Source organism: Jaculus jaculus, chromosome 5 (assembly GCF_020740685.1).
Source record: "Jaculus jaculus isolate mJacJac1 chromosome 5, mJacJac1.mat.Y.cur, whole genome shotgun sequence".
In the NCBI taxonomy this organism is placed as follows: Eukaryota; Metazoa; Chordata; class Mammalia; order Rodentia; family Dipodidae; genus Jaculus; species Jaculus jaculus.
This window is the reverse complement of record NC_059106.1, coordinates 88,849,084-88,869,954: the sequence shown is the minus strand read 5'-3', so window position 1 is coordinate 88,869,954 and position 20,871 is coordinate 88,849,084. Positions and strand designations below refer to the sequence as shown.

General features: G+C 37.5%; 1 protein-coding gene across 1 annotated transcript in view; it reads left to right on the top strand.

The window, feature by feature from the left end:
• The window catches only part of Faf1 (Fas associated factor 1), a 419,279-nt gene that overhangs the window by 279,003 nt on the left and 119,405 nt on the right, over positions 1–20,871 (top strand). The window contains exon 13 of the mRNA XM_004663235.3: positions 18,902–19,056. Within this exon, the coding sequence (XP_004663292.2) occupies positions 18,902–19,056 (155 nt within the window). The remainder of the gene's footprint in view (positions 1–18,901; positions 19,057–20,871) is intronic.

Sequence of the window (20,871 nt, the reverse complement as noted above, 5' to 3'; positions counted from 1 at the left end):
TAGGATCTGCATCTATCTGAAAAAGAGAAGCAGATTCTCCAACGGAGAGTAAGTTAGCACCCGGAAAATTGAAATAACAATTACTTTTTTGATAGAGAGTTTGACAGGTGTAGGCCCTCTTGTACCCCATGATTGATGGTAGCTTGATATTGGAGAGTAGGCTTATGTATGGGTATAGTTTGACTTGTTTCCCAGCTCCAGCTATGGGTCCCATACCACTGAGGGGATCAGTTAGCCAAATCAAGAGCAGTTGGTTCCCCACCATGGCTGTGTACCACTATTGCACTTGTGGGGCCATCACATCAGGTTATTTGTTGCTAATTAGGTTAGACAATGAGTTGCTTGGACAGATATTGGTCATTTCCCCCAGTCACTCATGTACCACCTTCTGGCACTAGACACGCTGACTGTCTGGGGACTGACTCTCTCCTGGCTTCCAGCCATGCCATTCCATTTTACGTGTTAGCTGCGTATGGAGTCTTCAGCAATACCCAGCAAGCACCTCATGGACTAGACAATAGGATGGATGGGGAGGGCAGAGAGGGCATCGAAGGGTGGAAAACAGTAATCTGGACCCAAACGGCAATGGTACCATAAAATTCTACTTCCTAAAAGACAGACCAAATGGCTGAACCTTCACTAGACCCTTACAGGAAACACCTGAACCACAAGACACTGGAGAGAGTAGGATCAAGACTAACCTAAATCTTCAACATCTTCCCTCCCTCCCTCTCCCCCTCTCCCCCTCCCCCTCTCCCCCCTCTCTCTCACTCCTCTCTAACTCTTGTATATTAGTTATGTTTTTCCTCAATTTCTTAGTGGGCACTGACCTGTAACCCCCACTTCCAGCTTGGGGCTATCATCCACACAATGAGCTTTTGATCAGAGAAACCTACAAGGTTTCCCAAAACAATGACAGACTTCTGTCAGAGTACTTGATGACCCATCAAAGGCCATTGCAGTTAAGTTCTTAATGTTATTAAAGTTTAAACTTCACAAAAAACTTTAAGTACCTTTATATTATTATTTTTAAAACCATTTTAAAATAAATTATAAGTATCATACTTCATCCCTAAGATTTTCAGCATATATTTTGCAAAACTGAAATTTCTCTATTAAATCACAATATGGTTATCACATAAAACTGAATTAACATTAATTGTACAAAGTTATTTAATATCCAGTGCATATTCAGACTTTACCAGTTGTCCCTAGAATGTCTTTTTAGATTCTTTTTTTGGAACCACAATCCACTCAAGGATCAAAAATGATATGTGAATGTTAGATTTCTTAAATCTCTTTCAAGCAAACACCATCTTCTTGACACATGCACAGACACACATTTGTTTGTTTTGCTTTTGTCATGACATTAGCTTTGTGAAAGAATCAGGCCAAATGACTTGTAGATTGCTCCAAGTTCTGGATTTATATGGTTGTTTCCTTGTGATATTGTTTACTTTGTTCTTTGGGCTCTGTGTTTCCTGTAAAATGGATATGAGGTCTAAAAGCTTTATTAAATTCATAAGGGGCTCTTTTGTAAGTAATGCTAATATTTTATCATAATGAGATTTTAATTATTTTGTTGTATGGGTTATTCTTTTTTATTTAAACAGTCATTTGTTGCTATACATATAACTGACCCTGCTTCCCAAGTTATTTGCTAAAACTGGTTGAAGTACCAGAATTTGTAAGGGCCTTTCATAACTTTAACTGAACTCCCAAAATAAGCATAGATATGTTTTCAATCCCATTTCAAATATTTCTATAAGATTCACTATGTACACCTCATCTATTTAGCTTTAGATAGAGAATATTTTACCAACCAAAGAATTTTACTATATAAGTTATACAGTAAATTGTCATGTAGATTTATTCAGACTAATAATCTGCTGAGAAACAATTGATCTTTGATCTTTATCACTAATGTCTAGGTGTTACAGCAATTAAAAATCATTGGTTCATATAATTAAAATATTTTGCTTATTAACTCCTTATCAAAATCCACTGACCTTGTGGACTGCTAAAATGTCTTTTTCCTTCACCCACTGTTCAGGTCTTTTTTTTTTTTTTCCTTCATTTGCCTTTTTCAACTTAGAAGTCAAAAATTGATACATAGTTTATTACATTTCTGTAAACTTAATCAAAACCCCAAGATGGACAAATTATTCAAAATTAATCTAAACCAGTAAATTTGTTACAGTTACCAAATAAATTGTATTTCTCTCCACCCCTCCTTTTTGTCTCCTGGCTTTTTGAGACATAGCCACATGTGTGTCAGTCCAACCACCAATTCTCTTGCTCACTTTGAACTCCTGATCCTACTGGCTCTACTTCTGAGATTGTTCTGGGATTATAGGCATGTACCACCATGCTCAATTTATCTGTTGTTGTTAGGTGCAACATAGTAGTAGCAATGCTGCTTCAAATTTATATGTGATGCTCTGTGTTTGATAAAACATTGTCCTGACATTTTATTTGAGCACTATAACATAGGGACATTTTGAAGATAAGAATGCTCAGAAAAGCTACATGATTTAGTCAGAGACATATCAGTAGCAAATAGTAGAAGCCAAATGAGCCTGCATGTGTTCCAGTACTAGTGACTGTTGTTTGCATTTACCACAAACTTCATTTTAATTCATTACTGTACTGCAGGATCATTTGTAAAGCTTCATTTCTGCTTCTCACATTTCACATTTGCTCATTCACACAATCTTGTACAATATTATTTTTTAAAGTTTTAAATAACTTAAGAAAATAGTTTGCTAATATGCAAACATTTTAAGTCACACATGGTGGATACTGTGGCACTACTGATAAGTTTCTTTCATCTTAAATATCACATGCTTAATTTAAACTGTGGAAGGCACATTAATTTTACCAGGGCAACAGATGAGCCTCAAGCACCAGCTCTTTTCACTTGAAGTGAGAAATTGAGTTCCAAGAGTAAATAAAAACAAGATTGAAGGTTTAAATCCTCTGCTAGGCTTTTTGAACTTATATACTCATTAAATGTTTATTGGAGTGGTGGGATTACAAAGGATTTAGGGAGCTTCATCAACTGGTATATAGTTAATCACTAAGTAAAACACTACATTTGATAAAGTGTTTCTCACGATGCCACATTCAATCCATCTTAATGAAAACTGCTTCAAACTGATTTCATTGGAGAGTACTTGGTGGTGAGAGTATTCCTAGTTCTTTTTGCTTCAGTCTTGAGGAATGTACAAAGCAGAGCTTCAGCTGCCGTGAGAGACATATTTTGCATCTTATGTTTCTTTTAAGTATGTCAAGGTAAGGTTTGACTTCTAATAACATCTTTACCTAACATCAGATATATAACATTCTTCCTTGCTCTTAATTATGAAAACCACTCTTCTAGTTAAAGCTGTAAATACTTATCACATGTTCATTAAGTATCTAGGATGCAGAGGTTTACTTGCCTTGATAAAATGGAGCCTCACAAGGATGATAAGACAATATGAGCAGATCTATCTAGTACAATATGGAATAGAAGCAATGAGGACAATAACCTTCATCTACACTTACTAGAGGAGGTACCTCTGAAACTCTTCAGACAGAATCTTGTGTAATCCATGCTAGCCTCAAACTTAATCCTCCTGCTTAGCTATATAACAAGTTTGAAAACAGCCTTGCCTACATAAGACTTTTAACAGTAAAAAAAATCCATGTTTTACATAAGTACAGCATAAATACTATTTTATAATTACTCTATAATTAAGTGTTTCTAATAAGCAGTATGTTGTACCTTTTAGAATGTACCATTGTAAAACATCTTTGAGGTAGCTTAGCCACAGTAAATGAACATGGAATAAACAAGGCAGCAAAGTTGGTATATATGCCTCATTTTTTTTAATGTATCTGAGTGTGTTTTATGAAATACAGCATCAGGTTATATACAATTCTGGCTGCATAAGTGTAGCCTTTGCTTGGTACAATTTCTATGAATATCCTGTCCCAGGAATCAAGGCACAAATATATGAGTAAAGATTACAATCACATATTTAATAGTTTTTTCTCAATTTTTATTAACATTTTCCATGATTATAAAAAATATCCCATGGTAATACCCTCCCTCACCCCGCTTTTCCCTTTCAAATTCCATTCTCCATCATATCCCCTCCCCATCTCAATCAGCCTCTCTTTTATTTTGATGTCATGATCTTTTCCTCCTCTTATGATGGTCTTGTGTAGGTAGTGTCAGGCACTATGAATGTCTCATTTTTTTTTTAAATTTTCATACTTTTATTGGTGCTAAGGAACAGTACACAAACATTTCAATTGTACACAAGTCTTAACACATGTACCAAAAATCTAAAGACCATGTATTGTTCCTTTAGAAGTTATTCTAGTGACACCCAGCTTCAATCTTAGAGGCATTTTTCCTTATTAGTGAATGCCTCATTTTTATTGTCTCTAAAATGTGGATAAAAATGTCTTGGTGGCAAATCCTTGGAGTATCCTGCCTTAATTGTTGGCAAGTTATATGATTACAAATTAGTTAACTTATTTAATTGTCATGAAGGTACATGTATGTAAGAGAACAATAAAAATAGGGCTAGATGATAGATACTTAGGAACCTAGGTTGTGAACAATCTATGAATGGTTGAGAAAGGTAATTTATTTGCTGTTGTTAAACAGTGGCTAGTGTTCTTTTCAGAGATTTTGAAGAAGGCAGTAACATTATCAGAGTTGTAAGAAAGCAATAGGTGATATAGTGGCTGTTCACTGGAGAGATTAGAAGAAGAAATGGGTGGCTGGGAAACATATGTATGTGTGAGTGTGCGTGCGTGGTTATCAGTATCAGACAGTGATTTGAAAACCATGTTATAGGGCTGGAGAGATGGCTTAGCAGTTGAGGTGCCTGCCCACAAAGCCAAAGGACCCAGGTTTCATTCCCCAGTACCCATGCAAAGCCATATGTACAAGGTGGTGCATACATGTGGAGTTTGTTTGCAGTGGCTAGAGGCCCTGCATGCCCTTTCTCTCTCCCTCCCTCCCTCTCTCCCTCTCCCCCCCTCCCCTTCCCGCCCTCCCTCCCTCTCCCTCCTTCCCCCACTCTCTCTTTTTCAAAAAAATAAAATATTTAACAAAGAAAACAACTTGGCAAGGTGGCATCCACCTTTAATCCCAGCACAAGGAAGCAGAAGTAGGAGGATCGCTGTGAGTTCAAGGCCAGCCTAGACTACTTAATAGAGAGAGAGAGAGAGAGAGAGAGAGAGAGAGAGAGAGAGATGGAAAGAAAGAAACCCCTATCATAATAATAGAACGATAAGAAGCTGGAGAGATGGCTCAGTGGTTTAGAAGCTTGGCTGAAAATCCTAAAGACCTGGGTTTGATTTCCCAGTGCCCATATGAAGCCAGATACACAGAAACACATATGCACCTGGAATTCATTTGCAGCAGTTGGAGAACCTGATGTGCCCATTCTCTCTATCTCTCTCTGCTTGCAAATAAATTTTTAAAAAAAACTAAATTAAAAATAAAAAAATAATAGCACAGTATAGTCCTCAAACCTTTTAGCTTTAAATTTTACAGCCTATTCCTCTGTGTGTCTTCATATGCATCTATCTTCTAGTATCCTACTTTCTGTAGTCCTCCTTGGAGTATCTAGCAAAATAAAGAGAATAAGGGCTGAGGAGATGACTCAGAGGTGAAAGGTGCTTGCTTGCAAAGCCTGATTACCTGATTTCAGTTCCATAGCACCCATGTAAAACCAGATGCACAAAGTGGCACATGCAACTGGAATTCATTTGCAGTGACCGGAAGCTCTGGTGTACTCATGCCCTTCTTCCCCTCTCTCCTTTCTTGCCCTCCCTTCTTCTCCCACCACACCCCACCTTGCAAATAAGTTAAAGAGAATAATGCTATTGAAATTTTTTACTACACATCTATCTGCTTATGATGGCATATACCTATAATCTCAGCACCAAGGGGTTGGAGGAGGCAAGAGGATCATGAGTTCAAGGCCATGCTATTTTTTTAAATAATTTTTTAATTGCTTTTAATTATTTATTTGAGACGGACAGAAAGAGGCAGATAGAGAGAGGGAGAGAAAACGGGCACACCAGGGCCTCCAGCCACTGCAAACAAACTCCAGATGTGTGTGCCGCCTTGTGCATCTGGCTAACGTGGGTCCTGGGGAATCGAGCCTCAAACCGGGGTACTTAGGCTTCACAGGCAAGCGCTTAACCACTATACCATCTCTCCAGCCCAAGGCCATGCTATTTAAGCAATGTTTAAGGCCAGCCTGGGCAAAAGAAAGGAAAGGGAAGGGGAAGAAGTGGAAGGAAAGAAAAAGGAGAGGGGAAAGGGGAAAGAAAACTGCATGCCACAAAGACCTGATTTCTCTAAAATATGTACTCTTGAAGCACTCCCAAAATAAGAAAAATATAGTTACTGTAGTTTAGGCAAACAGTATAAAAAGGTATGCCATAGACATGAAAGGAAAAATGACTCAAAATATTTAAAAGATCTTTATAGATTTAATTATATAAAAATAATAGATTAAAGCTATACCAATATATAATTTTCTTACAATAGCAAAAGTATTCACATGTGCTTACACATAAATACAAGTAGGTTAATTATAGCATTCTTAACCAGCAGAAAGAATAGAAATTTCTTAAATGTCTATCAGTTAAAGGCTGATTAAATAAATTCTGGTCCGTTCATACAGTGAAATACTATATCACTATATGTATTGATCTAGAATTAAGTTCAACATATATTAAGTAAAAAGGTTAAGTGTATGATGGCAGATAAGGTTTTTATGTTATAAAAATTACATCTGTGTATACTAAGAAGACAAATGGATGACAAAAGATTTTAAAATATAAAAATAAACCACTTATAATTTCAGTCATCTCAAACATATATAATCTGGCACCCATGTTATTTCAGACTAACATACACTTCACTTATACTATTCCACATCATAGTGGGCCATCTTCTCTAGAGTAACTGGCTGGATCACATGTTAGTAGTGAAAGCTTTTCCTGTTCCACTGCATGAAAAGAGGGTAGAGTCCAACAACTTTGCAAATCATGTTTCCTACTTGGCCTTCTAAGAATGGCTGTCTTCTCACTAACTAGAACCTTTTCTTTCCCTCTTTATTTCAAGGTAAGGTTGACCTGGAATTCACTATGTAGTTTCAGGGTGGCCTCAAACTCATGGAGAGCATCGTACCTTTGCCTCCCAAGTGCTGGGATTAAAGGTGTGTGCCACCATGCCTGGCTCAGAGATTTCTTAATAACAATGAAGTCATTTTCCTCTGGCCTGAAGTAATTATAATCTCCTAAAATGTAAGTTAGGGCCCATTGGTAGATTGTGAGAATCATTCTGACTAAGAACTAATCCACAAATGTGTAACTGTCTTAACATTTTATGTACTGAAGGTGTGTCATGTTTATATCTAACTAAGAATGTCTTATAATTATCCTACTGTAGATAAGAGTTGGGATTGGGTTTGATTGTTTATAACTGGAAAACAAAAATTGATACCAAAGTAGGGAGTAAATTTCTCTTCTTGTCATCTGTCTGGTTCTGATATGGCACACCACAGAATCAAAAACTTTCTCTCTGGGCTGGAGAGATGGCTTAGCGGTTAAGCGCTTGCCTGTGAAGCCTAAGGACCTCGGTTCGAGGCTCGGTTCCCCAGGTCCCACGTTGGCCAGAGGCACAAGGGGGCGCACGCGTCTGGAGTTTGTTTGCAGAGGCTGGAAGCCCTGGCGCGCCCATTCTCTCTCTCTCTCCCTCTATCTGTCTTTCTCTTGGTGTCTGTCGCTCTCAAATAAATAAATAAATAAAAATTTTTTAAAAAAAAAAAACTTTCTCTCTTGTTTCACAATCCAGATTCAGGTTATGTTGTCATTCAGGATGGCGATTGGAACTCCAACTAACACTTCTATATATATTCTCTAGGACTTGCAGATCCACCTTTGCTTTAAAAGGAAACTGAATCTCTAGCTATCAGTCATTAATCCAACTGAAAAAATGATTTTTTCTCACTTAAAATGAAGTGGTCTATTAACAGTCTCTGCCTTCCAAATTAAATTATTAAGAGTTATTGCAGTGAGCCATATATACTGCTGCATACCTGTCATGAGTTCAAGGCCAGGCTGAGCTACATAGGAAGACCTTGTCTCAAAAAAAACAAAAATAAAAGGTACAAGAAAGAACTGGTGATACAACTCAGTAGTAGAGCATTTTATTATCATGTAGGATACCCTAGGTTCAAACTTCCAGTACTGGAAAGAACAAGAAAGAAGAAACAGTGCAGGGCGGGGCTAGGTAAAGGCTAAAGATATGGCTCAGCTGTTAAGGTACTTGCCTGCAAAGCCCAAGGACATGTGTTTGACTCCCCAGTAACTACATAATGTGGGATGCATAAAGTGGTGCATGCATCTGGAGTTCTTTTGCAATGGCTAGTGGCCCTGGAATTCATATATTCATTCTTTCTTGGTTTACAAATAAGTAATTTAAAAAAAAAAAAAAGGAAAAGAAAAGAAGCAGTTATTTATAGTTCTATATGCTTAAGTTCAACCTGCTTTTTAAATATTTTTTTAAATTTTATTTTTATTTATTTATGAGAGAGAGAATGGGAATGCCAGGGCCTTTATCCACTGCAAATGAAGTCAAAGCACATGTACCAGCTTATGTGGGTAACTGGGGAATAAAACCTGGGTCTTTAGGCTTCACATGCAAGTGCCTTAACCATAAGCCATCTCTCCAGTCCCAGCTTGTTTTTTATAATTCAATATTATCCTTTGAAATGCATTTGCCAGATAATACTTGATGGTATTAAGAATCTGTTGGATATATTTGCTCACAAATCATTGTTATTCCTTTGATTTTTCAGCAAGAATACATTATTAATGCATTTTAATAAGAAATTAATTGTTAATTTTTAATTCTTTTCTGCCATAATTCTCCCATCTCTTTAACTGTGGAAATAAATGAAATAGGTGCACTCTGGGTCTTTTTTTTTTTCTCCTCAGTGTCCTAAAGGAAGGAGTTTGTTTACTGCTGTCAGTCAAAGTATATGTGTCACATTCACACTTTGTGTTCTGCCTATTTTTTTTTATTTTTGTTTATTTTTATTTATTTATTTGAGAGAGACAGACAAAGAGGGAAAGAGGCAGAGAGAGAGAGAGAGAGGGAGAGAGAGAGACAGAGAGAGAATATGAATGAGCACGCCAGGGCCTCCAGCCACTGCAAACAAACTCCAGACACATGCGCCCCCTTGTGCATCTGGCTAATGTGGTTCCTGGGGAATTGAGCCTCGAACCAGGGTTCTTAGGCTTCACAGGTATGTGCTTAACCTCTATACCATCTCTCCAGCCCATGTTCTGCCTATTTAACAGGTATATGGTTACTAGATAGTGTTAACACTCTCAAAAGAAAATACTAGGTTTTAGATTAGAAAAGTTTTGCTTGCACTGTGCCTTTGAACACACGTGGTAAGGTGAGGGACTGGGATCATACACAGGGCATCATGCATACTGTGTGTTTACTTTATCACTCAGCTGCATTCTACTCTCAGCTCTCTTTCTATGCTTTTAAGAGTTCACGTTTTTTCTGTCTTTGGTCCTGAATTTCACCTGGAATACCAACAGATAAGTTATTTTGGTATGGCCTGAACTGCCTACTCTCTTCTATCCACACTTACTTTCCTAACCTTTCCTAACCCATTTCTGTTTAAGTTGCCTGTAAGAGCCAGTTATTTAAGCTCCTATGTGCTTTATTAAAATACTTCAGTTACTTGGAGGTATTTTATGGCCTAAGTAGTATAATCTGAGCAATGGTAAATGATGAAAATCTATACCTGATAAACATTTGTGAGTTTATTTTCAGAAGAAAATTTGACTTTACTTTAGCTCCCCCTACCCTTTACTATCAACTTCTATTATTATTCTCCATATGTGAAACCTAAAGATACCTGTATCTGTTGGATTTCACAATACTACCCTAACAACTGCTTCAGAAAATGAGAGGAGAAAAAAGACACCACCCTGGCATGTCTTCATCTTCAGTAGCTGGCTGTTTCTTGTTGAACCCTATGCAGTTTGGTTACTGTGTATTGGCCTCTGAAGTCATCTTTGGGATCTACTCAAGGAAAAGTGCTATTCCACAATATAACTTGATGATAGCTACTTAGTCCTTTGCTGATGGCAGTGGTGGTAGCCATTTTTATTAGGTTTTCTTTTTTCATTTTTTTTTTCTTTTTCTTTTTTTTTTTTGAAGTAGTGTCTTACTCTAGTTCAGGCTGACCTGGATTTCACTATGTAATCTCAGGGTGTCATTGAACTCATGGCAATCCTCCTACCTTTGCCTCACAAGTCCTGGGGTTACAGGCATGCACCACCATGGCCAGCATTAGTTTTTCAATTTTTGTGACAGGATCTCTTATTGCTCAAGGTAGCTTTGAGTTCACTATGTAGTTGATACTGGTTTTGAACTTCTTTTCTTCCTGCTTCACCTCCCTAGTATTGGAATGTACCACCACACCCAGCTTTAATTCTTTAAAAAAAACTAATTTCAGGGCTGGAGAGATGGCTTAGTGGTTAAGGTGCTTGCTTGTGAAACCTAGGACCCATGTTCCACTCTCCACATCCCACCTAAGCCAGACACACAAAGGTGAGGCAAGCACAAGGTAGGTTGCACACGCCCCATAATTAGCACAAGTGTCTGGAGTTCGATTACAGAGGCAAAGGCCCTGGCATGACAGTTCTCTCCCTCTCTCGCTTCCCAAAATTTTAGATAGATATACAGATAGATGGTTGGTTGGTTGGTTGGTTGGTTGGTTGGTAGGTAGGTAGGTAGGTAGGTAGGTAGGTAGATTGATTGATTGATTGATTGATTGATTGATTGATTCTTGAGATATCTTGGCACTGATAGACCTTTACCAAATGTTCTTTTTCCTCATTTTCATTCTATTTTTCCTATCCTCTCAATTTAAATTCCTTTTTAAAAAATGGATCTCAGTGCATTTTTTTTTATTTATTTTTGAGAGAGAGAGAGAAAGAGGCAGAGAGAGAGAGAGAATGGGCATGTCAGTACCTTCAACCTGATGTGAACAAACTCCAGACACATGTACCCTGCTTCAGGTACATGTTCAACATTGTGCAGTGCTTCGCTGTGCATCTGGCTATGTCGGACCTGGAGATTTGAACATGAGTTCTTAGGCTTCACAGGCAAGTGACTTAACTGCTAAGCCATCTTTCCATCCCATTACTGTTTATCTTTTTAGGTAGGCTTGCACTCAGACTGGCCCTGAAGTCACAGAAATCCTACCTCTACCTCCCCAGTGCTGGGATTAGTAACATGTATCACCACATACTACTAATACTTTTTTAAAATATTTCATAAAATGTTAAATATTTGTTTATTTTGAGAGAAAGGCACATAGAGACAGAGAGAATGGGCATGCCAGGACCTCTAAACACTAGCAAATGAACTCCAAACACAAGTGCCACCTTAAGCATCTGGTTTACATGGGTACTGGGAATTAAGCTGGGTCCTTAGGCTTCTCAGGCAAGCACTTTAACTGCTAGGCCATCTCTCCAACCCCTAATATTGTTTGTTTTTTGAAAGGGGGTCTCATGTAGTCAAAATTGGTCTTGAATTTATTGTGTAGTTAAAGATGATGTCTAACTCCTCATCCTCTACCTCCGAAGTGCTGATGTTACAGGCTTGTGTCACCACATGGAATTTTATGTCACTGGGATTCAAACCCAGGGTTTTCTGTTAGCTAGGCAAGCTCTCTACCCACGGAGCTATATTCCTAACCTTCCCTGAAGGATATCCCCCACCCTGGCCTCCCTTGCAGAAATCCACCCTAATAAAATTTGAAAACACAGAGACAGTCTCTCCAAAGATCACACAATCCCCCATTTTGCATGTACACCCACAAAAGCAACCTGGAAAACTGCAAAGTTTAGAAGGACCAACTAGGACACACGCACCATTAACATGTCTATCCGAGGGTCCAAACTATACCAACCTCTTGTCCACTCCTTCCCGACCCCATCACATGCAGAAATGCCTTTTGGAAGTTGCCAGAAGGAAAAACTATGGAACCTGAGGAAAATGGACTCAGTGAATTGCTAATTCCCTCCCATCCATCTCACCAGGAGAAGATGGACACTAGAGGTAGCTAGTAGGTCACAGGACTCCATGTTGTTAGGAACGGGTGTTTAAGAACTGACTTGGAGCCAGGAGTGGTGGCTCATGCCTTTAATCCCAGCACTTGAAGTGGTTAAGGCACTTACGTTAGACACCTAAGGACCCAGGTTCGAGTCTCCAGGTCCCATATAAGCCAGATGCACATAGTGGCACAAGCATCTGGAGTTCATTTGCAGTGGCTAGAGGCCCTGGAGCCCCATTTTCTCTGTCTCTTTCTCCCCCCTTCTAATAAATAAATAATCCCAGCACTTGGGAGGCAGAGGTAGGAGGATTGCCATGCGTTCAAGGCCACTCTGAGACTACATAGCAAGTTCCAGATTAGCCTGGGCTAGAGTAAGACCCTACCTTGAAAATAAAAAAATAGGGCTGGAGAGATAGCATAGTGGTTAAGCACTTGCCTGTGAAGCCTAAGGACCCTGGTTTGAGGCTTGGTTCCTCAGGACCCATGTTAGACAGATGCACAAGGGGACGCACGCATCTGGAGTGCAGTGGCTGGAAGCCCTGGCATGCCCATTCTCATCCTCCCTCCCCCCTCCCTCCTCCTCCCTCTCTGTCACTCTCAAATAAATAAGAATGAACAAAAAAAATAATAAAAATAAAACTTTCTGGAATTCCAACCCAGGCAGTGTAAAGCTCCAACTGATGCAGTCCAGACACAAGGCATGCCCGCAGTACCCTCCTAAATTTAAATTTCAAATTTAACAATTCAGCTCAAGTATCACTAATACAATGAAGTGGCCAATCTGACATTTATGAGTAGACTACTGAACCACTTCTGTGATAAACACTGAACACTGATTTACTAAAAGTGAAGTAATTTTCCCAAGATTCACTTAGCTGGGAGGTGGCAAACAGGAATTTGAATATACTTTGACTCTTGTGCTGTCGGGTCCTCTGCTCTCACCATACACTGAATCTTGAGTCGCAGTTGAATGTTGACCTAGGCCTGTGAACATTCACATATTATACCATTATAGGGCTGGAGAGATGGCTTAGTGGTTAAGCGCTTGCCTGTGAAGCCTAAGGACCCCAGTTCGAGGCTTGGTTCCCCAGGCCCCACGTTAGCCAGATGCACAAGGGGGCGCATGCGTCTGGAGTTCGTTTGCAGAGGCTGGAAGCCCTGGCACGCCCATTCTCTCTCTCTCTCCCTCTATCTGTCTTTCTGTCTGTGTCTGTTGCTCTCAAATAAATAAATAAATAATTTTTTTAAAAAAGAATACCATTATAACTGGGCATGATTGCACATACCTGTAAATCCAGTACTCTTAAAGTGGAGGAAGGAAGAGAAGGATTGCAAGTTCAAGGCTAACCATGGGCTGTGTGAGACTCAAAGATATCAAGAAAAAGTAAATAAAATACCTACAAAATAATAAAAGCATTGTAGGGGCAACTGTAAAATTTGAATATTGAATATTGGTTCTATATCAACTATTATACCAACTTTAAATTATTTGATGTGATAAAGATATAGTGGTTATATATGGGAATGTAGTCTTGGGAGACAGATATTGAAGTGGAAATGTCAGGATGCTTTCAGCTTTCAAGTGTTTCTGAGAAAAAGAGTATTAAAGGGATGATAAAGCAACTATGGTAAAACAGTAATTAGTATGTCTAAGTAAAGAACAAATTGTTATTTACTGTGCCCATGTATCAGTTTTTTGTAGCAATAAACTACCACTAAACTGAAAATTCAACAACAAAATGATAGTAGTGCTGATTGTAAAATCAAAAATGGGAAGGAAAAACATAGAAGTGAGATCCCAAATTACACACAATAAATTATGTTACACATTAATTCTTACACTGAGCAAAAAAATACAGTCTCCATTTGTAGAAATAATTTGTCATATCAACATTAAAATCATTGAACACAGATGGCATATGTTCTGGTACTTGAAACACTGTCCTTTTAGTTTAGGGCACATCTTGTTTCTTCCCATTTTAACATTTAGTGGTACTGTGGCCCAAGTTGCATTGGTTGCTTTTGGGTGGACATTCCCTAAGCATCAATTTGTTGCCTCGGTTTCTAGATTTGAAAACTAGTGTCATAAGACACCATGAGCATCCCAGATTCTATTGCTGGTAGGAAAAAAACAACAACAAAATAACAAGGAGCTACTTAATCTTTATAACATTTTCATAGCTGTCTTTTACTCAGGAATTGCTTTCAAGACCCTTTCTGTTGCATGGATAGTTCTGGAAACTTAACCCATTTTATTCGTAGCTACAGTGGGCCCAGCATAGTAAATAGTAATCTTCACAACCTATATTACTAGTCATGGGATTGGTAAGTGGCAGAAATTGGGTTTAGACCAGTGTGTTCTGTTGTTTAACCTGTAAAAACTTTTGGTTACACTGCATTATCAAAACTTAGACCACTTGCAGTACTTAGTAATGTCACCTGAGAGTAGTGAACTTGGGCTGCTTGTCTTACATCTTCCTTATAAAGACAAATAAAATAGTCTTTTTAATGCCTCAGCACTATCATTTGTTATATGGTAGGACAATTAAATGTTTACTTCCCCACATATCCTCTCCTTGCCCTAATTCTGTAAGGCAAGGAAACTTTGTTTTATTCATTTTATATTCTCAAAGGTATTCTATAAATGTTATTGGACTAAATGATTAATAGACCAAAGGGAAAACTGATTATAGTAATGGAAACCAAAACATTGTCTTGGCCTTTTTCTGGGTACTGGATGCCCTTTCTTCACAAAAGTAGTTTGCTGATTACTTGCAATGTCTTCTTCCCTAAATTGGCTGATTTACCGAATTTATTTTTCACTATTTTGGCCTGTGAGTAATTGAGCTCAATATCAAAATCAGAAGTCCTTTAAATCCAGAATTCATATGTGCCTGTAATCTAATCTGATTTTATATCTCAAACTTAATAGTGTTTGCTGTTATTAATAATGTTTGTTTACTTACTATTATAATAGCAAAAGAAAAATTTGTCTTGAAAACTTACTCAGAGAAACAAGATTGTTTTAAAATTATTCAGCTTCCATTTTGAAACTACTGTGGAAGTAGTCCCAGCCTGAAGATTCTCCCTTGATACTCTTTTTAGCATCTTCTTTCTCACATTCTGTTAGAGATTAAAGTGGGAATTTTTTTTTTACATGTGTTTTCCTGGCATCTCATGTTTAACAGTGTCAGGGGCTTGTGTCTCTGGAACGAAAACTGTTTCTCCAGAATCTTTTTTTCTCCCGGCTTCCAGTGAAAAGAAGGGCGAGGCGAGCCAGTCGCTTACCACAAAGCAATGCCACCACAAAGGAAAGATTAAGGGTTTAGAGAGAGGTCAATGTGGGTTTTTCTCTAACTAAACACTTTCCTAAAGTTTCCTTGTGGAAAAATAATGAAGTCATCTCAGAGTTTTTAAAGAATTTTTATTTCTTTTTCACCGTCTGCATTCGCTTGTCTTCTCAGCATGGATGTTTAATCTTCCTAGGCTTTGTGAATTGGCCCAAATGAATAAGTGGTGAGCCGTCTCTCTAGGAGCTAGAGGCTTATTCTAAGGGCCTAATCACTGAGTAAACACATCTTTGCCCTCCATCTCACAACTGCGATATAATAGTCGAGATTCTAGCACAGTAACCTGGATATTGCAGGGACCAATGCTTTGAAATGCAGAATGCTTGATCCCCCAGAACAGTGCCTGATCTTCGCCTGCCTCTTTCTTCTTTTTTAAAATTAAATATTGCCAAAGAGATGCTGTTTTATTGCTTGATATTGTGCATTAGTGCCCTGGATTTCCAAGGGTGGTTTCAGTCAACACTATCAGCTGTACTTCTAGGGAACTTTGCATGTTGGATTTCTTAGTAGCCTCTTTGGCACATGTGCATTTGGTTTGGAAGAGCATTTAAATTAAATCAGTGAGATACCAATATAAATCGCTAATCTCTTTCTCAAAGTCTAAATGTTCCTTTGCATGTCCTTGAGAGAAATAGACATTTTAAGGATTTAGCTATTGCTATTGTTTGTTTAGAAATATGCTCATCTAAGAGTGGTCAGCTTTCTTGTTCACACTGTCTCATTAAATGTAGTTGCTGAAATATGATCAAACTGAATTAGAGGTTGACATCCCTCTGTCTATTCAGCCAGGGTGTTCCTAAGAAGAAGCACTCTGAATTTGTTAGTGCTGGCAGGTTCATGTTCCTTTCTATAATACTGGAGATTCTTGATTCATTTAATAAAAACCCAGTTAGAATTTGTGGCTGACATTTGGTGTCTTTTTTGCTAGGGGGCTATGGTTAAGATCAACATTCAAGTTTCTTTCATCAAACAGGCTGGGACCTCTGTTAGTTTAAGGATGCAAAGAAGATAGAGAGGCCCAGTTCTGGTCTTTGAGACTTAGTCTAGAGGGCAGACTGGTAAATAGTTAAAATACTGAGAGGAGCTAGAGGCCCAGGAAAAGAAACTCTTAACTCTGCCTAAGGGAATCAAGTTAAGGTTTCCTAGAAACTTTGACTTTGAACCTGAAAAGATGTGGGATTCGCCAAATAATTATCTCTCCAACAAAGTATCTGGCTCCAAACTTCCTGAGTCCAGCTTCAATTCTCTGCAGACCTCAACAAAGATGAAAAATCCCAAAGTCTTTTCTTGTTTGTCATTTTATTGCCTATGCATCCTGCTAGGCCTGATATAATGAAAATTTCTACCAATGCCTGTTGAGTGGATGAACAAATGAAGTAGTAGTACTACATTTATTAACAGGTAGGATCAACTGAACTATCTATACCAAGGCATCCTGTTTTTATTCCAGCTACATGCTGTCTCTAAGACCATAAGCACTGATGTAAGGCACAGTCTGTTAGATGAGTGCTCCCACCCACATCTTTACTACACAATATGGTTGGTTTCTCTGGTACTACTGTACTATCTGAAAGACCCCCTAAGACTTAGATTCCAGCCACTTTTAGGTTCCAGAGTCTCAGCCATGTTTCTTACTATTTGGCAGTGCAATTTTGGATGTTATCATTCTAATCTTTAGTAAGAGTACCTATTTTACAGATGTATTTTAGAAATTAAAGTAAATAATAACTGAAATAGTAAGTGTATCCAACTCATAATACATTCTTTTGGAGTCTATTCTACTTACATAGCTTTTGCTATTCCTATCTAGTCAGTTTTATTTTGAAAAAATATTTGAATAATAATTTACTTTTATAAATTATTTATTTGTTTATTTGAGAGAGAGAGAGACAGAGAAAGAATGGGCACACCAGGGCCTCTAGCCATTGTAAACGAACTCCATACTTGTGTGCCACCTTGTGCATCTGGCTTACATTGGTCCTGGAGAATTGAACCTGAGTCCTTTGGTTTTGCAGGCAAGTATCTTAACTGCTAAGCCATCTTTCCAGCCCTACCTATTATTTTGTATAGTCTCAATTTTTTTATCAGTATAATTCTAAACCTCAAACGTCATGAGTCTTTCATTAGCATGAGCCTTCCTTATTTTTGGTTTTGTTTTTTGTTTTCCAAGGTAGGGTCTCGCTCTAGCTCAGGCTGACCTGGAATTCACAATGTAGTCTCAGGGTGACCTCAAACTTAGAATTCTCCTACCTCAGTGCTGGTATTAAAGGGGTACGCCACCATGCTTGGCTACCATAAAATTTTATCTTTCCTCTTCCTTATAATTGTAATGGTTCTTAAACTCAACTTTGTATAAGGCACTACCAAGAAGTTACGTGGCAAGTATTTATGTCCTTTGGTTGCTATGGCTGCTAAAGCCAATATACCATAAATTATCTTTTTCAGTTTTAGCTTTAGGCTTCACTTAGAACACTTTTAAGAGAGCAAATGTCATTTCTTGAAGGCAAGTTTTATGGTAAAAGGAAAAAACTAATTCGGGCTGGAGAGATGGCTTAGTGGTTAAGCGCTTGCCTGTGAAGCCTAAGGACCCAGGTTCGAGGCTCGGTTCCCCAGGTCCCACGTTAGCCAGATGCACAAGGGGGCGCACGCGTCTGGAGTTCGTTTGCAGAGGCTAGAAGCCCTGGCGCGCCCATTCTCTCTCTCTCCCTCTATCTGTCTTTCTCTCTGTGTCTGTCACTCTCAAATTTAAAAAAAAAGAAAAAAGAAAAAAAAGAAAAAACTAATTTGTCATATGAGAAATCACATTAGCTGTTTCCTGAAATATAAACTAGAAATTCTTACGGATTGTGTATCAAATGACAATTAATTTTTATAGGGATACACATTAAGTACATTGAAATTACCTGTGGAACTAAAATAAAATTTCATTTCAGATTGTTTTCTTCAAGTAGAATACACTAGTCAAGTGTTCAAATTAAAAACACAAAGAAGTAAAGGGTTTTTCCATCTTAATGTGTAATTTAATGTTTGTCTTTATGTATCATGTATGTCAAATGTAAAAATGTTGAATATTTTATGGAAAGAAAATGCAGTTCTATGATTTCTGCTCAAAATAGGATTAAGAATATTATAGAAATCTAATATAGCAGTCTGTAAAAATACATACAATAATCCAGGCCTTTCAACTCTAAAGATGGAAAGAAGCAAAATTTATCCATGCCAGTAGATGCTTTAGGAGATCCAAATGTAAGGTGCTCTTTTACAGAATAGTATTTAAGTTTTGGTCTTTGCTGTTCATATGCACTGATTATACCTCTCCAGAATTCAAGAAATCTATTTTACTGGATATTTTAATTGACTGGTCTTTTCTCCTCATTTCAGAGAAAGCTTCTTGCTATCTACCTCCACCATGATGAAAGTGTACTAACCAACGTATTCTGCTCACAAATGCTTTGTGCTGAATCCATTGTTTCTTATCTGAGTCAAAATTTTATAACCTGGGCTTGGGATCTGACAAAGGACGCCAACAGAGCAAGGTAAAATCAGCGCTCCCAAGTTATAAGTTAGTTAAAAAAATCTTCCTTGTGTTGGCTTCTCATCATTCGAATCATAACCATTGTTCATCTTCATCTTGAATTCTCTTCCATTACTTTTCATTAGATAAAAGCTATTTATAGATATAGCTAACATATGCAATTTTTTACAAATGCAAAAAAATATACCTTAAACTACAAAACCCTCATTTTAATACCCTGAAAATAAAAATATATTTTATGCCTTTTCTACAATAAGACAGTACATTTCTACTAAGTTGTTGATTATTTAAAGAAAATCTGTGTCTCTTACATTCATAAAAGACAAAACAAGTCTGCTATATAATCCTAGTAGTAATAACTTTTTTAATAACTTGTGAAAAATACAGAACATTTTAGATTAGTCCAGTGGACTTGGTAATAGCTTAACTCTAGCATATGCTAATTGATGTAATCGCTTTATTGCACACATTCTTTTGCACACAACCAGCAAGACATCAATATCTGTGAAAGAAAAAAAAATTTCCTTCCTAGTTGTCAGTATAATTTTACTTTGTTAATCATAATACCTGCAAGTGATGAATAATTCTTCATTTTTTTTCTCTTGAAGTTTCCCTTCTGAAATATATTTTCATCATGTTTAATTACACATGTGGCCATAACATCCCATGATGCTACTTTCGGTGTGTTAACACAATCATAATCACAGACTGCTGGCTTATTAACAGGAGATTAAATTAATTCATTTCAAGGCAACCCTATTATAGTTATCTAATAAATGATTATAGAACAATTAGAATTTGTGTCTTATGATTTGTGTTTTTATTTTATGACTCACTGAATTTTTTATCATTGTTCAGGCTTTATTTTTATAATCTGAATCTGAAAGGAGAGATGACTCTTCCCTTAAATGTGAGGAAAAAGAATGCTGAAGCAATTTCTTTATCTAATACTTCATTTCTTTAAGCAAATGGTTAGGAAATTTCCTAGGATGACTTTGCTCTCCTTTGGAAATGTTCCCTGTTATACATAAATAAAGAACCCTTAGCACCTGTATTTGTTTAAATTAAATCAGGTTATTATTCACACTCAGTTAAAGGTGATGAAAAGCAGTGCCAAAAACAGATAAAAATGCAGCATCGAAGGTCTTTCATGAGGCAAAATACATAGGCTGAAGTCTTGGCTAAATCTTTTGCCATTCACTGGCAGTGAGGAATCTCCTCCTTTCCTTTTATCCACTCCTTGATGGAGAAGGAAACACTATTTCTAAACCATCTGTAGTGGCTAAGTTCAGCAGGCTACCTGCTGTTATTTTGTTCTATCCTCTATTTAATTCCTTAGTTCCTTTTATTTTACAATGACAAAAAATTGCAGTGTAGTTTCTTTTGAAAAACAGTGTTTGAGGGTTTTTTTATGACTAGCAATCAACAGCCATGTAATTGCTTTGTTATGTTTTACTAAAGAAGTCTGTTAAGTAGCACAACTTTGATACACTAGTAATAAGAGTTTGTAGGTTACAGAGACACCTGTGGTGACCAAAGCGACAGAAGCTGCTTATTAGAAAGAGCCAGTACAGCTGTGTCCTATTAACTCCTTATGACACTTTTTTAAAAACACTAAATAAAGGCCCTGTTTAACTCTTTCTCAGTAAATTGCAGGACCTACTATGAAGGATAGGCTATTCCACTCCATATTGTTTAAAATGTGGTGTCCTATTATTGACTGTCATGAAAATTAGAACTGATGGTGAAGATTCAAAACAGAGACATCTAGAAATTCAGTTTAATGAGTATTGATAGAAGCTACAAATGGGGTTCT